This window comes from Paroedura picta, chromosome 4 (genome assembly GCF_049243985.1).
Source record: "Paroedura picta isolate Pp20150507F chromosome 4, Ppicta_v3.0, whole genome shotgun sequence".
Taxonomy (NCBI): Eukaryota; Metazoa; Chordata; class Lepidosauria; order Squamata; family Gekkonidae; genus Paroedura; species Paroedura picta.
Window position 1 is genome coordinate 49,985,505 of NC_135372.1, and position 18,025 is coordinate 50,003,529.

An 18,025-nucleotide genomic window follows, 5' to 3' on the forward strand; every position below is an offset into this window, starting at 1 on the left:
AGCTGGGGGAGGGGGAAGGGGATCAATTGTGATTACAAGTATTAAAATTCCTGCCTACAGCAGTTCATCGGACCATAGGGAACATGATGTAGGCATGTGATTAAACAAGGTGCATCTTGTTTTGATCGTAAAACAGATTTAAAAAAAAACCCTTTCATTAACCTGATTCTTTTTTTTTCTAAATACATTTTGACAATTTGTCATAGGGAATTGTATGACTTCCGACAGAGGTCTGGATTTTTTTTCGTGTTTGATATGGGAAACAGCATAATGATCACCAAAATAATCCAGTTCCCACTTAATACATCTGGGATAAAAGGCATATATTAATTGAGGATTGCATTGGTTTTTCTGTAAGAATGTCGTGAAATACTGTGTAAAATCTTAGTCTTCTCTTGCGGAATGAAAATGTGGTTGAGGAATGTTCAAATAATCCTGTTTATGTGACCTAGAAAATGTGATGTAGAAAGGTAGGGGGAAAGATCAGAGGTGGTATGTATGAATATTTGCAAATGTTTTCAGTTCCCCAAATTTCCCACCGAAGTACAAACTCCAGTTCATGTTATTTATTAAATGTGTGTGTCAGCAGGCTATCAAACTTTGCATTTCAGTGCTATAGGCTGTTAAATATACATTTCAAACATTCAGAGAATACTGAGCCCATATGTCAGTGTTTGGAGGCTATCTGGATAATGTTTGGCATTTAACATTTGCTGAAATGTGAAAATGGGGAGCAAAATTGGGTCCATCGGATTGCAGTCCAAAGTGGCCGTAGCGAGAGCAAATGCTTTGTTGAACTGCTGTATCTATCTCTGCTGCCGTTTTACGAGCACTAGAATAAAATCAATACAGTGTAGATTTAAACCATTTGATGTTCCATGCTGCATGCTAACTGCCTAAAAGTCTTATAATCTAATAAAAATCACAATCAAGAATTCCAGACATGGTTATGTTTTCAAAGTAAATACTAACCGTATTAAAGGTTTCTATCTCCTTGCTATTCTGTTTGCCATATGCCAATATATATTTTATTATATTTTGCATGCATTATGTGCTTTCATTGTTTTCAAGGTAAAGGATCTGATTAGCTCAGCTACAATCCTTTGTTTATGTGAACAATGTTTGAACTCGATATAAGAGTAGTGGAAATAACCACACCAATCATTTTCTTCCTTTGCTCCAGTTATTTCTCAGAGAAGCTTTAATGCTATCAGCATTCTAACATTACCCAGATTCTGTGCCTGTATTTAGCTTTCAGATGTGGATTATAAAGACTGCAGTGAACGAAATTAAGTGTTTCTTTTGGACAGCCGGCTGACAAGGCAAAGGAAATCCCTTGCTAGAGGATATTACAGTTCTGGGTCATGAATGCTAAAGCAGGAGTTACTGCCATCCAGAGGCGGAAAACCATAAACTGTCATCTTCTATTATTCTTTAAACTCAAGGAAGGTAAACCAAAATGAGTGTCGGTTGGATCAGTTTAGTTTGCATTAAAGCATCAAAGGATGGAGCAATAACTCATGTAACCTGAGGTTTTGGTGTCTTGTTTTATTTGATATATATATATATAATGCAGACATTCTGAGCTGCTCAGTGCCATATGCCGTGGATTCCATAGAGCACACATAGAGGTAGGGGGGAGTCTTCCTGCAATGTATGTTATATTATTCTGCTTAATGCCTGTGGTCACTCAGGAGCAGAAATCCAGTTAGTTCAGCCAGTGCTATTGTTTGGTACTAGCAGAGGACCATTTGTATTGGATAAGAATGGGTAACTCTGTACACTGTAACCCACAGGAACACCATCTACTGAAATATAGCTAGAAATGGGTGAGTTTCTGAAGTGTTCTGAAGTGTAAATTGGGACCAGACCTTGGAGTGTGGTGGAAATGTTTCAGGAATGGACATAAGGTTCTTCTACATTTGGGCGAATTTGAGGCGCATTCTGTGAAGTGATGGGAAGCCATTTTGTATACTCAGGCATTTTCTGACATCTGCTGCACATTTTGTAGCTTTAGTAGTGGCTCCATGAATTGTTTGGTGTCAGAACAACTCTCCACTTTGAAGGGTGATCTTTGCTTTCCTGTTTCAGGTCCTGAAATGCCTCTCAAAGTAGCCCTAATTAGAGATGGGCAGAATGGTTTGACCAACAATTTCATGGAGTGCAAAACGGTTTCAGTTTGCTCTGTAATATTTCTTTGATGAATTGTGGAACCTAGAATGGATTCTGAAATCCTAGCATTCATAGAGAGGCTTTGTGCTATGAGGAACTAGGGAATTCTACCACCATGTTGAAGGCATTAAATTTTGTGTGCCTCTAGTCACCCCTCACCAGCGTATGTAGCACATGCTATAGACCCCCCACAGTACCAGGGACCCCACATGGTTCCTTTTCTCCCCATGGATGAGTGCCAGTTTGGTGTGGTGGTTAGGAGTGTGGACTTCTAATCTGGCATGTCGGGTTTGATTCTGCACTCCCCACATGCAGCCACCTGGGTGACCTTAGGCTCGCCACAGCACTGATAAAACTGTTCTGACCGAGCAGTGATATCAGGGCTCTCTCAGCCTCACAGGGTGTCTGTTGTGTGGAGAGGAAAGGGAAGGCAATTGTAAGCCGCTTTGAGCCTCCTTTGGGTAGAGAAAAACAGCATATAAGAACCAACTCTTCTTCTTCTTGTTCTTCTTCTTGTTGTTCTTCTAATTCTAATATCTAATAAGTAAAATAAAAAATAATAAAAATTAAGATTTTTTAAAATCCTTTTTTCATGCAGTAGGGCAGTGGTCCCCAACCTTTCCGAGGCTGGGGACCGGCAGGGCATCGGGCCGCGCCCCCGCGGACCGCGCCCGTGCGGGCCACGCCCGCTGATCGGGCCACGCCCGCGGGCCGCGCCCACGAATCGGGCCGCGCCCATGCCGCGCCCGCGGATCGGGCCGCACCCGAGCCGCGCCCGCGGGCCGCACCCGGGCCGCGCCGCGCCCACGGATCGGGCCGAGCGGGCGTGGCCCGCACAGGCGCGGCCCGGCCCTGATTCCCTCTCCCCGCCTCCTGCAGTAAGAAGCTTCCCGGGCCGCAAGCTTGCGGCCTGGGAAGTTTTTTACTGCGGGGGCGGGGCGGGGAGAGGGAGCCGCGGCCCGGTGCCATGGCCTTTGCGGCCCGGCACCGGGCCGCGGCCCGCAGGTTGGGGACCACTGCAGTAGGGGACTTCTTCTGGGGCCAGGTACTCCTTGCAGCCACCATTCTCACACCCGAACCACATGTGATGGGGCTCACTTGGTCCCCAGACACCCATTGATGCTCCCACCCATTTCCTGTTTGTGCCATCCAGACCTGCCAACCAACCAGCAACCCCCTCAAGTCTCAATGCAAAGCATGGGTAAGTGTGCCCTCTTAGGCGGACTAGTCTCAGGCAAGGACAGCAAGGGGCATGAGCCACGATGGAGAAAGGTGCCCAAGGTTGTGAGATGATTGTCCAGGGAAGGCAGGGACCATGTGTCTTGGGTTGGCCATGGAGGGAAGGGAGGAGGCAGGCAGGCAGATGGGCAGGAGGGGCACTTGTCAAGGCTGGTGTGACTGGCCATGCCATGTCATGTCCCAAGGAGCCTACCTCAAAATTGGCCTGACCCAGGGATTCCAGCCTCCATATGGGACCTGGGGAGTCATCTCCAGACTACCGATAGAGTCAGGCATAACAAATATATTTAAAGCGCAGCTTTCTTCAGAACAGAAAGGAAACTGGGGTGAGATGGGTGGGCATGTGAAAGACAAAATTATAAGTTGTTCAAGGAATGGGAGGAAAGAAGTGAGAGGCCTTTCCCTGCTTAGAAAGTGGAAAAGATATCATCAAACTGAAATCCATAAAATAGGTAAGATGAACTGGCAAGCTGCCCTGGTCTTGAGAAAGCAGGTACTGAACAGGATAATCCCTGCAGAGAGAAAAAAGGGAAACCAATGTTTTTGTGATGATTACAAGTGTTTCAAATCCCCAAACACAGGAGCTTCAAAACAAATGTTGATTAACAGGGTGGCATCTCCGCCAAGGAAGACGCAACTCGCTTTTGGCATAAATCAGGCCGCGGCCATTTTATTCTCCTCCAAAGGTTGGCCTAGCACAGCCTGACTCCTCAGCCATTCGGCTGCTCAACCCGAGGTCCTTGGACAGTATGGGACCCACTTGATCTCAGTCAGGAGAGCAGGTCCACCACGTCCGGAATCCCTCACCAGGAAGTGACCCTCATGAGGCTCACCAGGCATCCACCTCACTTTGGTGCCTCGAGGGTCGCTCGGCTATGAGCCCCCGGCCACCCAGCCAGGTAGACCACGCCCGATCTCAGCTGGTCTCTTTAATGAGACCCCCAACCCCGGGGGCCAAGTATGCAGAATGGGCCCCCTGACAACAGGCTCTTACCGTGCTGACTCCAGCTGCGACAATACACACACATAACTTCACCATTACCACACATGGGAAGGAGAGAGGGAAACCACTCAGGTGCTCATGGACAAAGGGAGGAGGGGCACACCTAATACAGCGCATGCGTGCTCCTCTCTCAGGGGGCTTCTGGCCCTGACCCACCACATCAACAGCGGCCATGATAAGTGCCCGGCTGTTTTTTATCAACCCCCCCCCCACACACACATTTCTTTATACAATATGTTGTTCATATACCATTTTCCCTTACACAAGGGCTATCTTTGGATATAAGAAATGGCATTTGTGAAGCAGCCCTGTATGAAGTCAGCTTATTTGGGAACATCCCTGTATCTTGTGCGGGGGACGGGGTGTGTGTGTCTGCAGACCTTCCATAAAATCATATCCAATATACAAAAGGACTGGTTCAAACAGTGCCCTAGAAGTATAGATCCCACATGCCAGAGGGCAAGTTTCAGTTTCACTTTGCTTTCTATTTATGGCTGTTATCTGCTGCACTAAACGGGGCTATGTATTATGGACAAGGCCTAGGCAAGTAAAGCCAACAATTACACATTATATATATATATATATATATATATATATATATATATATATATATATATATATATATATATATATATATATATATATGGAAATGTTTGGGAAAACCTGAGTTCCACTCTCTAAATCTCAAGCATTAAATCACATGATAAAACAGTCCTGAGAGGATGAGCTGAGAAGGCTCCATTTCTTCCAGTTATACTTTTATTTCCCTTAGAGGCTGATTTCGCTACCTTGATCAGTTCACCTGTTGAAAATGGATGCTTTGGGGGGTGGACTTTATGACTTTGAATTCTGCTGATGTACTTGTCCTTCGCAGGCTCTGCTAGTAACTGAGCATGAGCATAGGTGTGTGTGGACCACAAGCCGCATAAGTGTGAAGGTCCCCTTAGATATTGGAGCATTGCATTTGCACATCCTACCAAAATTCAATAAATGTTTTCAGCAAAGTGAAGGTGTCACTGGCTTCCAAAATCCCAACTGTCCCTGGGAGGGATGCCCTGCTATTATTTGTGCAGCACAATTAACAGTGACAGTTGTGTTTTGCAAAGGCCCTGCGAAACCTTCAGTGGGCCCTGGTTCAGTGGATCCTGCGAATCCTTAAACTGGGCTTGTTCCTTGTACACCTAGAGTGACTGCTGTCTTGAATATTTGAATAGAGAGGGCACTGGCAAGCAATCAGCAAGTAATTTGGTAAAGTCAGCCTTGAAGGGCTGTTAATAAGCTCACTAGAGCTTTGAGTGGTCACAGGTGAGGTTGCAATGGAAAAACCATGAGCACATGTCCTGGGGATTCCTTTGTTTCAGGTGGTCTCCCATTCACTTCCTGCTTCTTCGGGAAGAAGATCTATGTGCGTGTGTGCTGAAGCAAGGAGCAGCCATTAGGCTCTCTGCTCTCTTTATATGTAGTCCTGCCTGCAAAGCTAGCCATAGGGGCTTGCAATGTGTTTTCTTTGTAACTACACTTTAAGCTTTTGTACTCTGCTTCAGTAAGGATACTGAAGCAGATGAATGGGATATTTTTTCTATAAATAACCATGCAGTAAAGATTCTCTCTTTTAAACTTCAAAGCGCTTTAAGTCTGGAACTGTGCCTCATCAACAAAGGTGACGAATAACTGCATACTTTTGAAACTTTTAAAAAATTTTCCAAATTTTGCAGCTCTATTTCTCTGTAGGGACTAGGACCCGGTTAATTCCTCAAATTCTAATACAAGCATATACTGGTCCCAAGAGAAAGAAGGCTTGATTGTGCTACTAGTCAAGGTGCTACTGGTCAGTGTGGTCTTACAGAATAACAGACAAGTACGTTTACAAAAGGCAGTTATGTTGTAGCCTATTTATGTGTATGGTTTTCCAGATGTTTATATGAGTGTGGGTGGATGAGGAAGGGGTGTATTGCTAGAAAATTCCTAGATACTATTTCACCTCCTTTGCCTCAAAGTGGCTAGCAAAGAAACAAGTTGCAAATATATATATAAAAACATAACATTTCATCAACAAGATTAAAAACATACAGGGGGGAGGGACAGATCCACTCAAAAAGTTTCCCTTCTACTACAATGGCCCTCTGCAGTGAACCTATTCCACACGTCTTCCGGAATGCAAAAAGTCAGTGCTCTCACTGCATCTTCTCCCAAAAGCTATTCCAGAGAATTGGATTTACCACAGAAAAAGCCTATTGCCAGATGGACAATCCTAAAATAGACCTTAGAGAAGACTATCTGAAGAATGTAACTGGTACACATGGTTTTGATCAAGTGAAGACTGTTTTTGAAATACAATTATGTACAAATAATGAGCATATTATTGCCAGGATGTATAAAATTTTATTGAAATTTAAGACAGGAAGAATCTGTGAAAGAATGTATGGTAAAAATGGGTGGAAAACATTGGACAAATGGAACAATGGGAAAATATGTGGGCAAAGTCTTAAGTTTAGATTGTGCTCTAGTCAAGGAGAACTTTTACAAAATGATGTATCATTGGTATTTGTCACTTGGAAGCTTATAAAAGTGTACAAAAAAGTCTAAATTTGTTAGAAATGTGAACATCATTAAGGGACAATTTTTCATCTTTGTTAGACATGTAAGAAGCAAAAAAAGGGAAAAAATATACAAATGCATGTTTTAATCCAGAAGATACTAAAGGCTGAAACCAGAGATGTTTCCTCTGGGATTAATGGGGAAAGAATGGGGGGGGGGAGGAATATGGAACTTTGTTTCTGTATATGATTACAGCAGTGAGACTGTTATATGTTCAAAAATGGAAAAGCTTGTTATTACCCACAATAGAAGAATGGTTGATAAAAATGGTTCAACTAGTAGAGATGGCCAAACTTAACTTCTTTAATCAGAGAAAAGACAAATTGTTGTATTTGTTGCTAATTGGAAACCTTTTATAGACTTTTTGCATGATACAAACATAAATGAAAAGGTAGTGTATGGTTTTGAGGATGAAGGGGAGAAAATATGAGCATACAGAAAAAAGAGGGGTTTATATTTTTTTAAATATCATACTATAACAGATAATGACTTGATTTATAATCATCATAAATAAAATTAGAAGCTTCTTATTTCTCCTTTTTTTCTCCTCATGTTTTCTATATCTTTCCTTTTTCTTTTATGTTATATCTTCAAATCTTTAGTAAAAGTGATTTAAAAAAAAGAATGTAGCTGGCATGTAGTTAGTGTATCCTTAGAGAAGTGGTTTGATAGGGAAGCCCTGGGACATGAAGAGTTTTAAAGACAGCAACTTTCAGTTGAACCCCGGGAGTAAATAGGCAGCGCAGTTAATACAGACTGACCCCAGACAAAATTCTTATTGCTGTATTTTGTGCCAATCGGAAGGTATCTTCAAAGGCATCCCCATGCAGAGCATGCTACAGTCCTCTAATCTGGAGGTTAAGAATCACCTTCATTTTATGCAACATTAGAATTTGTCTACAGAACTGATGTATTGCTCAATAAATGTATAGTTTGTTTGTGTGCTTTTAATTTCAAATTCTCAGATTGTGTGGCTTGCATGCCTCCCTTAATTGAGTGGATAATCCCATTAACAAAGAAAATGCAAAAATTGTTAGCACTGTCCTTTTTAGAAATTATTTCATTCAAGGTTTATATATGACTTATACTTTCTCTTTACATAAGTCTCAAAAATCAGGTGTCCCTCTCAGAAATAAAATAGTTCAGAACTCTTCTCAACAAAACAAAGTTTGAGTCTAAAGGCACCTTTAAGACCAATAAAGTTTAATACTAGGTACAAGTTTTTGTGTGTGCATGCTTATACCCAGAATTAAGCGTTAAACTGTTTTGTTGATTCAGACCAGCAGGGGTTACCCACCTGAATCTTCTCAACAAAGTCAATCCTTGGATCACCTATGCTGTGTAGGATTGTATTGTTTAAGAGCACCCTCTGCTGGCATAATATCAGAAGCAAACCATACCTCAAAGCCATCAGTAAGGGACTGCGTGTCTCTGATATCCAAGTCATTCCTGATTATTTCAGGATTGGTTATGTTTATTTCTTCTTTGCTGGAAAGTAACACTGCATGTTCAGGATACTTGTTTGCAAAAACAGATGCCTCATCTTTTTTTCTAGGGAGAATTGATCGAATGGCTGTTTTTCTTATATATTGTATCAAAGCATTCTAGGCCTTGATATTTCACATTCAAAGCACTGATAGATGCTAGACCATTTCTTATAATTCCCCATTTATGGACAGCCACATCCAGCTTGGCAGCTGTGCAATGATGATTTATTTCCCTTCCCTATTCTGTGCCAATGGGCTCTTTGTCACATGTCAAGTGATCATACAGACTATTTGGAAACCTGTTGCTATATCCAGAGGACCAATTAGAACTGTGACCTGAAATCAATTTTAGCAAGACTTTCATTCATATAGTCACCCTCTCTGCCCTGGCAAGGAGTTCTAAGGTGAGAGCTTCCTGGGATGATTCCATTGGGAGCAGAAAACACAGGTGTCCTTGGGTACATTTGTAATGTTTGCTTTATTTACAGATGTACAAATGGAGCACAACTCAAGGCAGAGACGCAGTCTTCCCGGATCCACTACCCCGCATCAGAGAGAGAGAGATCCTGTATTTCAGAGGTGCCTCAGTCAATTCATGGCTGCCGATGTGCCTCTTAGGAAACAAGGGTTCACGGTAAGGAATTTGTATGATCATGGGTATTTCCCTTTTCCTAAAAATCAAACCAGCTGTGCTTTATTTTCACATGCATGCATGCATACCAGCCTTCAGCTAGGAGAAGACCCATGTTGCCAACTTTTCTGCTTACTGGTGAAATGCTCTGCCAAATGAGATCAGAGTCCTGTGGGACCTCAGACAAGGCTTGTAAGTTGGACCTGTTCTACCAAGCCATCAGTTGAGGTCAATAATTAAGAACTAATCTCATAGGCCTCCCTGCCTGCATCTACACTCACAGGACTATACTCCTTAGAGAGGTTTATATCAGCCCCCCTCCCCCTTCACACTGGGGATTTTATTGGCAATACTGGAGTGGAAATTGTATTAGGAATTTTTACCTAACTGGATTTTATAATGTGTTTTAGAATGGAATGTGCTTTTAATTATATTGTGATTTGTCCTGAGCTTGCTGGAATAAAAGTTTATTAATAATAATAATACTTAACAGAGCTATCAGGAATTGAACTCCCATTGAGGAAAAGTCCACAGTCATTAAGGAACGTTGATGTCATTTATTTTGTCATGGATCCTGGCTTCAGTCCTGTGAGGCCAAACCCATTCAAATGTCAATCAGTCCCGTTAAGCCAAACCCATTCAAAAGGTAAATGGAACGCTGGGCTGTATCAAAAGAAGTATAGTGCCCAGATTGCACGAGGTGATGGTACCCTGACTTGGTTAGACCTCACTTGGAGTATTGTGTTCAGATCTGGATACCACCACTGAAGGAAGATGTAGACAAACTGGAGTATGTCCAGAGGAGGGCAGTGAAAATGGTGAGGGATTTGGAGTCCAAGACATATGAGGAAAGGTTGAGGGACCTGGGTCTGTTTATCCTGGAGAGATGATGACTAAGAGGAGATATGATAGCCATCTTAAAGTACTTAAATGACTGTCATATAGAGGATGGAACAGAGTTGTTTTCTGTTGCCTCAGAAGCTCGAACCAGAACCAATGGGTTGAAATTAATTCAAAAGAATTTTTGGCTAAACATCCAGAAGAAGTTCCTGACAGAGCGGTTCCTCGGTGGAACAGGCTTCCTCGTGAAGTGGTGGATTCTCCTTTGGTGGATGTTTTAAAGCAGAGGCTAGATAGACATCTGACAGAAATGCTATTCTGTGAACTTAGACAGATTGTGAATAAATGAGCAGAAGGGACTGCCTCAGTGCTTGGCTCCTGTGGCCTTTCTTGCATGCCCAGGGAAATGTCAATCATCACTTTGGCATTGGGAAGCAAATTTCTTCTAGACCAGACTCAGGGATTCTGGTTGGGGGGGGGGGAGGGGCATCATCTGGACATGGAATTGGAGTTACTGTGGGTGAATAGGTAGTTGTGAATTTCATGCATTCTGCAGGGATTTTGACTAGATGATCCTGGAGGTCCCTTCCAACTCTATGATTCTAACCATGCCTCAACAGTACTTCAGAGGACATTTGCTGTGCTTTAGATTGAACTTGTTGCACTTTGTATACAACCAGTTTGGTCTTGGGGGTTATTTGTAGCGATTAACCTGTTCAGTATGTGTAGCTAGAAGGATTACCTTGACATCCAATGTTTCTCTCATTAACCAGCTTTGTAAGTCCTTGGCGTGATCTTTCCCTCCCTCTGTGCCATACTGAGCCCTTTCCCTCCTGCCTTCCCCCCATCAGTCCTCCAAGCATGCATACTGTGCATTCACTACCAGGTGCCCAGTCTTCACCTTTCATGCCTCCCACATATGGATATTTTTAGTGGAGCATTTGTATCCCACCTCTTCCATTAACAAAGCCGAACTCCTGTAGAGGTGATGTACAGAACATTCACAGTACGAAGACTACCATTCCAAGAAAAGCTCAAAAAGCAAGCATCATTTAAAAGCAAATTACAACCAATGTCAGGTTAAATCAGCATTTAAATGTTAACAAAAACAAATAGTATCAACACCTTTAAAAATGGAACTAGTCCCACCGAAATGTACTAGTCCCACAGAAATGGCAAAATCATGTACGAAATCCTGTGTAAGAACCTGAGCGTTCTGTGGATCGATTGCAAGGATGGCAAACCTCGTGCAGAAGGCTTCCAAAGCCATGGCACTACCACAGGAAATGCCATCTCTCCTGCGGCCACCCATCGTTCTCAGGATATCAGGGGCAAAGAACGAAGGGCCTCTGATGATCATAGAGAAATCCAACAGAGTTGGGCTCTCCCCCGGAGTCACACAGGCAGCAGTTCAATGTGTCTAAATGAGGGATTGTTGTTTTCAGGATACTCAGTGATATCTCACAGTTTGGGAGCTGCACGTGGCTCTTTGGATTGCCACCTGCTGCTCTGAAGCTCTGGGAGACAAAGGAAGACTAGAAGCTGTCATGGCGGGGGGGGGGGTAGAAGAAGAAGCCTCTCCTGCAAGATCACAGCAAGCGAGTCAAGACAACCCCAACATTATCTTAGTGGCACTTTCCCTGTTCTGTGGCTGCCTCTGCTCCAAACACATGTCAACGGAGGTGCCCAGTAGAGGGAGCTGCCTGCTGCTACTGCAGCATAGCAGCCCTTCCGGCCTCTTTCCTGGGCTAGCTCAGCAGCACTTATTACTGATGGCTGGTGGAGCTCACTTGCAAATTGCTGCAAACCCAGCTCCCACCAGCGGTCTTTGGCTGTGCGGAAGCAAAATAAGTCAAGTGCAAGCTATGGAGGGTGACTCTTGCCTGATTCTTTCCCTCCCTTTTTTAATACTTTACTCCCAGGACTCATCTCTTTCAATTGACTCTGTGGCCTAGCAGGTCTACTTGGAAGTAAGTCCCACTGTATTCGGGGAAGAATGACTCTTAGGATTCCATTATTAAGACTGCTGGCGGGTTATCTCCAGTGCCTTTAAGACCTGTGTGACAAGCAGAGACTGTGTGGGTGAGCTTGCATGAGGCGCGCACAAAGATATACATACAGAAAGGAATTACGAAGCTTGATTTAACCACCTTAAAATCTCCTCTGACTTCTCACATGGAACTTTGGCACCTTTCATTTTAAATTCAGGCTTAAACTCCACATGAATTTTAAGCTTTGCGCCTCAGAATCAAATATTTCCCAAGCCCAGGCACTGACTTCACACTCTGCTGAACATGAGGAACCCAAGTTACATAATGGTTTAAAAGATCGTGTCATTAGTGATACGGGATGCTTGGTAATGAAGAAATATCTTGAGCAGAAATAATATTCCAGGAAGCATTTGAACCAATGGCATGCCTGCCCAGGTTTGAGATTTATTCACTGAGGTAACTGAGAGGTCAAAGGCAATGAGCCTTCCAGTCTGATAAGTTATGGGCCTGGTGACCTACTAAAGGGACAATAATCGATCTTCCCTTGTAACTTCTGCAGGTGCAGAACACAATTGTTAAATGTGAGCCTCCTTTCTCTAAGCAAAGCCTTAAAAAGGTGTGGTGGCACAGGGATGTTTTGCTGTTTTACACCAAAACCCAAATCTTAATTTCATTTTGGATCCTCTCTGTTTCTGGACAACTTGATAAAAGAGGAAAAGAAAAATTGGCTTAAGGGTAGAGTTTAAAAGGGGGGAACTTAATTGCTGCTTTAGAAATAATTTTGTTGCATCTTGGAGCCCAGTCACATGATACCTTTTTTGGGGGGGAGTCTTCGTTGGGGGAAGATTGGGTTTGGAAAATGGACTTACATTTTTTCCCCTTTGCTTCTCTCACCATGGGTAGAAGGCATCAAGTAAACTGGGAAACTTCATATGTATTTGAACTTGTGGAATCTGTCTAGTGTGAACAAGCAAACAGGGTATCCCCAACTTAACTAAGCACCTTCCACATGCAATAAACGTAATGAGAATAAAGGGAGCATTTGAGTCTGAGGTGTGAGCCTGATTTGCCCTTGGTAACAAAGTATTAGCATAAGAAACTTGTGGAACTCATTGTCACAGTGATAGCAACGTAGATGGCTAACAGTACAATACTAAGAACACTTAGTGGGGCACATGGGAATTGTAGTCCATGGACATTTGGAGGGCCGCAGTTTCACTAACCCTGGTCCAAACAATCTCATCCCCGAAATTAACAAAACAGTATGATAAATTGTAAAACAGGAAAGAAGTTAATTGATCATTGAAATTAAAACCAGGGTGAGGGGAAAACAACTAAACAATATAAGGAAGAAAGCAGTTAAACAACCATGGATATTCCTAAAATATGATTCCTTAACTTGTTGTCGGAAGCCTCATACTTTGTGCTGTTCTGAATTAAGAAGAAAGTTGGCCTCACCAGCTGACCTGAGATGTTCCAAGTTAATATAAAAAGAACATATATAAACTTGTCTTATGCTTAAGCAGATCAACGGTCCATCTAGCTCAGTGGCAATTCCCATGTATCATCCCAAATACCTCCAATTAAAAAGGATCAGGTAGTAAGTGAAGTCAAAGATCTCCAATTGAAGCCCTGGAGAGTCTCTACCAGCCACGGTAGACAGAACTGAAGAAGAGATCGGATAGCCGCACCAATCATTTGGCTCCATACCTCCCCATGTGGTGGCTTTGCCAATCCATTCAGAGGCCGCAGGAGGGGGGAGAATATGCCTCCTCTTTCTCTACCTTCACTTCCATTGCCCCATACTCTTTTACCACAGCCTCTTAACCCCCTCAGCCATTTCCTTTCTATTTCTTGACGGCTTTGACCACACACATCTCACCGTTTGCACCTACTTGCCCATCCCTGCGATGCCTCCTGCCTTCCCTGCATCACATCAACTGCTTTCAGGCCAAATAAGAGTGGGCTGCTTCCGGCCCCCAGACTGCATGTTGGACACTCCTGGGCTAAAGCAGCTTTAGATGCAATAGAGATGGTTGTCTGCTGGACCAAAGTAGGGACTTTATTTAGCTCTTTTTGCCAAGGTAATCTGTCATCTTTGCTATAAATTGCTGTCACCAGCATCATTACAATGATCTATTTTGGAAGGCAGGAAATGCTATTTGTCTTCAGGGTAAACCCAAACCCCCACGGGCTGCAGGATCTCAGAACCACAGAGCAGAAACAGCCAGTGGTTTCCAACGGAAAGGGACCATCAGGAAACACTCGATCTTACAAGGCAGAGATAATATTTTGCTCCATGTGTTTTAGTGCAACCAAACCCAAACTAAACTTTAGCCAGAAGACTCCATAAAAAGCAGAGGGGTGGCAGTGTTTACCATTGAAAGGGATTTTCCAGCTCAAACACAGACAAATGGGAAGAGTTTAGGCAAGAGGGGTGTTTTATTTCACTCACCAAACGCCCAAGGAGGAAATCTCCAAAGTGGATCAAATCATTGCTGTGAAGGTTGCTGTATATTTTAAGATGCTGTGAAGCCCAGACAATGCTTTGAAGGCAATTTATGGTCATCAAAGGGGGCTTCCTCCCGTTGCTGAATTCGTGGAGCTGCCCTGACCTGGCTTCCTATGTGGATATGAGCCAGTACAAACTGTCTGTGTTCAAAGCTGCCAAAAGAAATTGTCATTCATTGCAGGCTTGCTCCATCTGGCACCCTCTGCTGTACAAACAAACGGGCCGCTTGACTGTGAGCTCAGGAAGCGACAGTGAAATGCAATTCTCCATTTTATGCCCGCCTTAATACAGCAGGGTGGGTCTGTCCATGTGTGGAGCACTGAAGCACTTGGCAAATTGTTAAGCAGCTTGCAAACAACAACCATCAGATTCACAGGTGGGCTGGAGAGCTCCCTCCGCTTCTTTCCCTTCCTCCTGCCCTTCTCCCCCAACTTCCTTTGCTTCCTCACTCCTTTCCCATCCTGACCATTCTGCTCAGCTCCTCTCCTCACGTTCTCTGTAATCTATCTCATTGCTCAAGTACTTCATGATGCCTGGGACACCTCCTCGTCTTCAATAGGTAGCTGCCCTTGATGAGGAATCCCTGGATCCAGTTCTAGGTGAGGAGAGCAGTTCTGAAGAATTTCCGTGGTCTTGAGATCTCTTTAACCTCTCCGTGTATGCACACATATTGGAGAGGCAGGCAGCATACTATAGTAGCAGTTGCAAGTTATTTCAAGACCCTAATCTCATATATCTTTGCCAATACCAGCACCCAACAGGAGCCAAGAAAATACTATTAGCCAGTGGAGTCCCACACTTCCCCACCACCACTGTTAGCCTGGAGCTAAAAGATACTTCCACAGGCACACAGACATATGGCAGGACTATATTTGGGCTGGGGGGGAGGGGAGGGTAAAACAAGGTAGGAAGAGTCTCTTTGCTCCATCTTTGCCTATCTCCTGCACTCAGGATTCCCTCCAGGCCTCCAATATATTTAAGGTCTACTTGTTAAACGTAACAACTCCTTACAAAATCTGCCAGTGTTTTCTGTCCATGACCAGTGAGTTTGCATTATAAAGTTGTCCTTCTTAGACAAATGCAGTCCACTGTTTTGACATCAGAGCAGCAAAAACCTCCTTGCTATGATATCACAATAAATCCACAATTAGCTGCCAGGCATCTCATACTATCCCTAGGCTGTAGACATATGCATATCAAATGGGTTAAGATATAGTGGTTGTTTCCCTGTAACCTACAAAACTTCCCAAGACATTGGCTAGGATTCTGTGATGTCAGAGAATACTCACCAAGATTCCAAAGAGGATGTCAGGCCTTTCTGATCCTGGCTCCAGTCTGGTGAAACACTCTCAAAAATTAGATCCAAGTCCTGTGGGACCTTGAATGGTTCCATGGGGTTTGTACAATGGAGCTATTTCCACCAGGGCTATGGTTGAGTCCAAAAAACACTACTAATTAGAACTGGTCTTCCTATCCAAGCCCCAGTTAGATATCATCTGGGACCAATAAAGTTTCTCGGGCCCCTCTCTTTACTTACCATTGGAATTCCAGATTTGGCAATGAAGAACAGAGTTGTTTTAGATGTTTTTGATTTTAAAATGTTTATTGTATGCTATATTTATACAGATGTATGCTTTATTGCAATGTACCCCTACCTGAGTGTGAAGAGAAAAAGTGGATAACAAACATAATAATAATAGCAATAATAATAATAGCAATAATAGCAATAGCAATAGCAATAAGGAGGAGGAGGAGGAGAGGGAGGGGGGGTTGGTTCTTATATGCCGCTTTTCCCTACCCGAAGGAGGCTCAAAGCGGCTTACAGTCGCCTTCCCATTCCTCTCCCCACAACAGACACCCTGTGGGGTGGGTGAGGCTGAGAGAGCACTGATATCACTGCCCGGTCAGAACAGTTTTATCAGTGCCGTGGCGCGCCCAAGGTCACCCAGCTGGTTGCATGTGGGGGAGTGCAGAATCGAACCCGGCATGCCAGATTAGAAGTCCGCACTCCTAACCACTACACCAAACTGGCTCTCTACTAATAATAATTAGTAGTAAGAAGAAGAAGAATCTGCAATCCCAGTTGGCTAGAAGAAGAACACTACAAGATAGGGTTGCCAAACAGCAGCTGGCAGCTGGAGACTTTCCAGAATTACAGCTGATCTCCAGACTACAGCGATCAGTTACCCAGAAGAAAATGACTGCCTTGGAAGGTAGACTCTGTGGCATTATAACCCTCTGAGGTGCTTTCCCCTCCAAACAATACCCTCTCCAGGCTCTACCCATAAAATCTTCAGGGGAAGATCTTCTATTAAAAAAACAAAAAGGGGAGGAAAAACCCAACATGAAAGGAAGTTGAGAACCTTAGAAGGTTGAGAAAACTGCTGCTTTGTATACTAATTTTTTAAAATTTACATTTTATTTATGGAGCTCAAATATATAGAGTATAAAAAGCAATACAAACAGCAAGGTGTGACACAGGGCACACATATTTAAGTTAGTTATCTCCTAACATCCAAAGACCTAACGCGTTTCGACCTATACAGGTCTTCCGCAGAGGTCAATATTAAGCACACACCATTGTTTCTGCACACCATAAATTTAGTGTCATACTAATCCACCGCAGACGCTATATTCTGGGCACTCCACATGATGTCGCCAACCTCCTGTGTCCAGCAAGCAAACTACTCACGATATCTGCCATTTAAAGGCACAAGTTGGTGAATCCCAAAAAGTGGATTCACCAATTTAAAAAGTGCTTTCCCCCATTGGACAACCAGCAGACTACATGCAAAAGAAATGTATGGAGGCAAAGAAGCGCCATCTCCACCTCCAACGTCCCGTCCTCGCACCCACCTCCCTCTCCTTCTGGGAACAGATTTTTTTTAAGGTGAACTGCCTGGAGCAACAAGTAGGTGTACAAGCATGCAAGCAAAGCCAAAAAAATTTTTTCCCAAAAGTTAAAACACAAAGCATGCCTCTCTAAAGTTTCCCCCCCCACACACACATGAGATTAATTTTTAAAAGACTCAAGACTTGTGATTCCATAAGGGTTGGCGTTCAAAAAGCACTATGCATCGATGATTAAATGCAAAGGCGTTTAAACAGAGAACTATTAATTTAAAAAAAAATTGGTGAAAAGGAGAAAGGGGATTGGCTGCCTGGTTTGATTTACAGGCAGAAGAGATTCGTGTATAAACCATGTTGCTCTCTTCTGCCATTTCCAGCAGTGCTTGTGGTGGATGAGAAGCGCAAAAAGGTGGCAGACTACAGCAAGGAGGTGAGGAATGGCCAGGAGGTGCAATAATATTTAGCATTATGCCATTCAGCTGGAGTAATGCTATTTGTAGCAATGTGCAGAAATGCCCTATGTTTTTATATCATTTTGCAATCACCAGGGTGAACTTTGCAAGGTACCTGCACTGGAATATAGAAGCTGGTTTACCACCCTGTGTCACTCCTTGCTGTTTTTATTGTTTCTCTATACTTCTATATATTTGAGCTCCATAAATAAAAATTAAATGAAATACAGTTTTAATATATAACACAGAT

At 43.3% G+C, this 18,025-nt stretch overlaps 1 protein-coding gene across 6 annotated transcripts in view; it reads left to right on the forward strand.

Moving 5' to 3' along the window:
- Window positions 1-18,025, forward strand: part of LOC143835330 (uncharacterized) — a 337,087-nt gene that overhangs the window by 221,074 nt on the left and 97,988 nt on the right. For all 6 annotated transcript variants that reach the window (XR_013230097.1, XR_013230098.1, XR_013230099.1 and 3 more), the window contains one exon: window positions 8,988-9,133. Coding sequence is in view for 3 of the 6 variants with exons in the window: in XM_077332771.1 (XP_077188886.1) it covers window positions 8,988-9,133 (146 nt within the window). In the remaining 3 variants the exon portion in view is untranslated. The remainder of the gene's footprint in view (window positions 1-8,987; window positions 9,134-18,025) is intronic.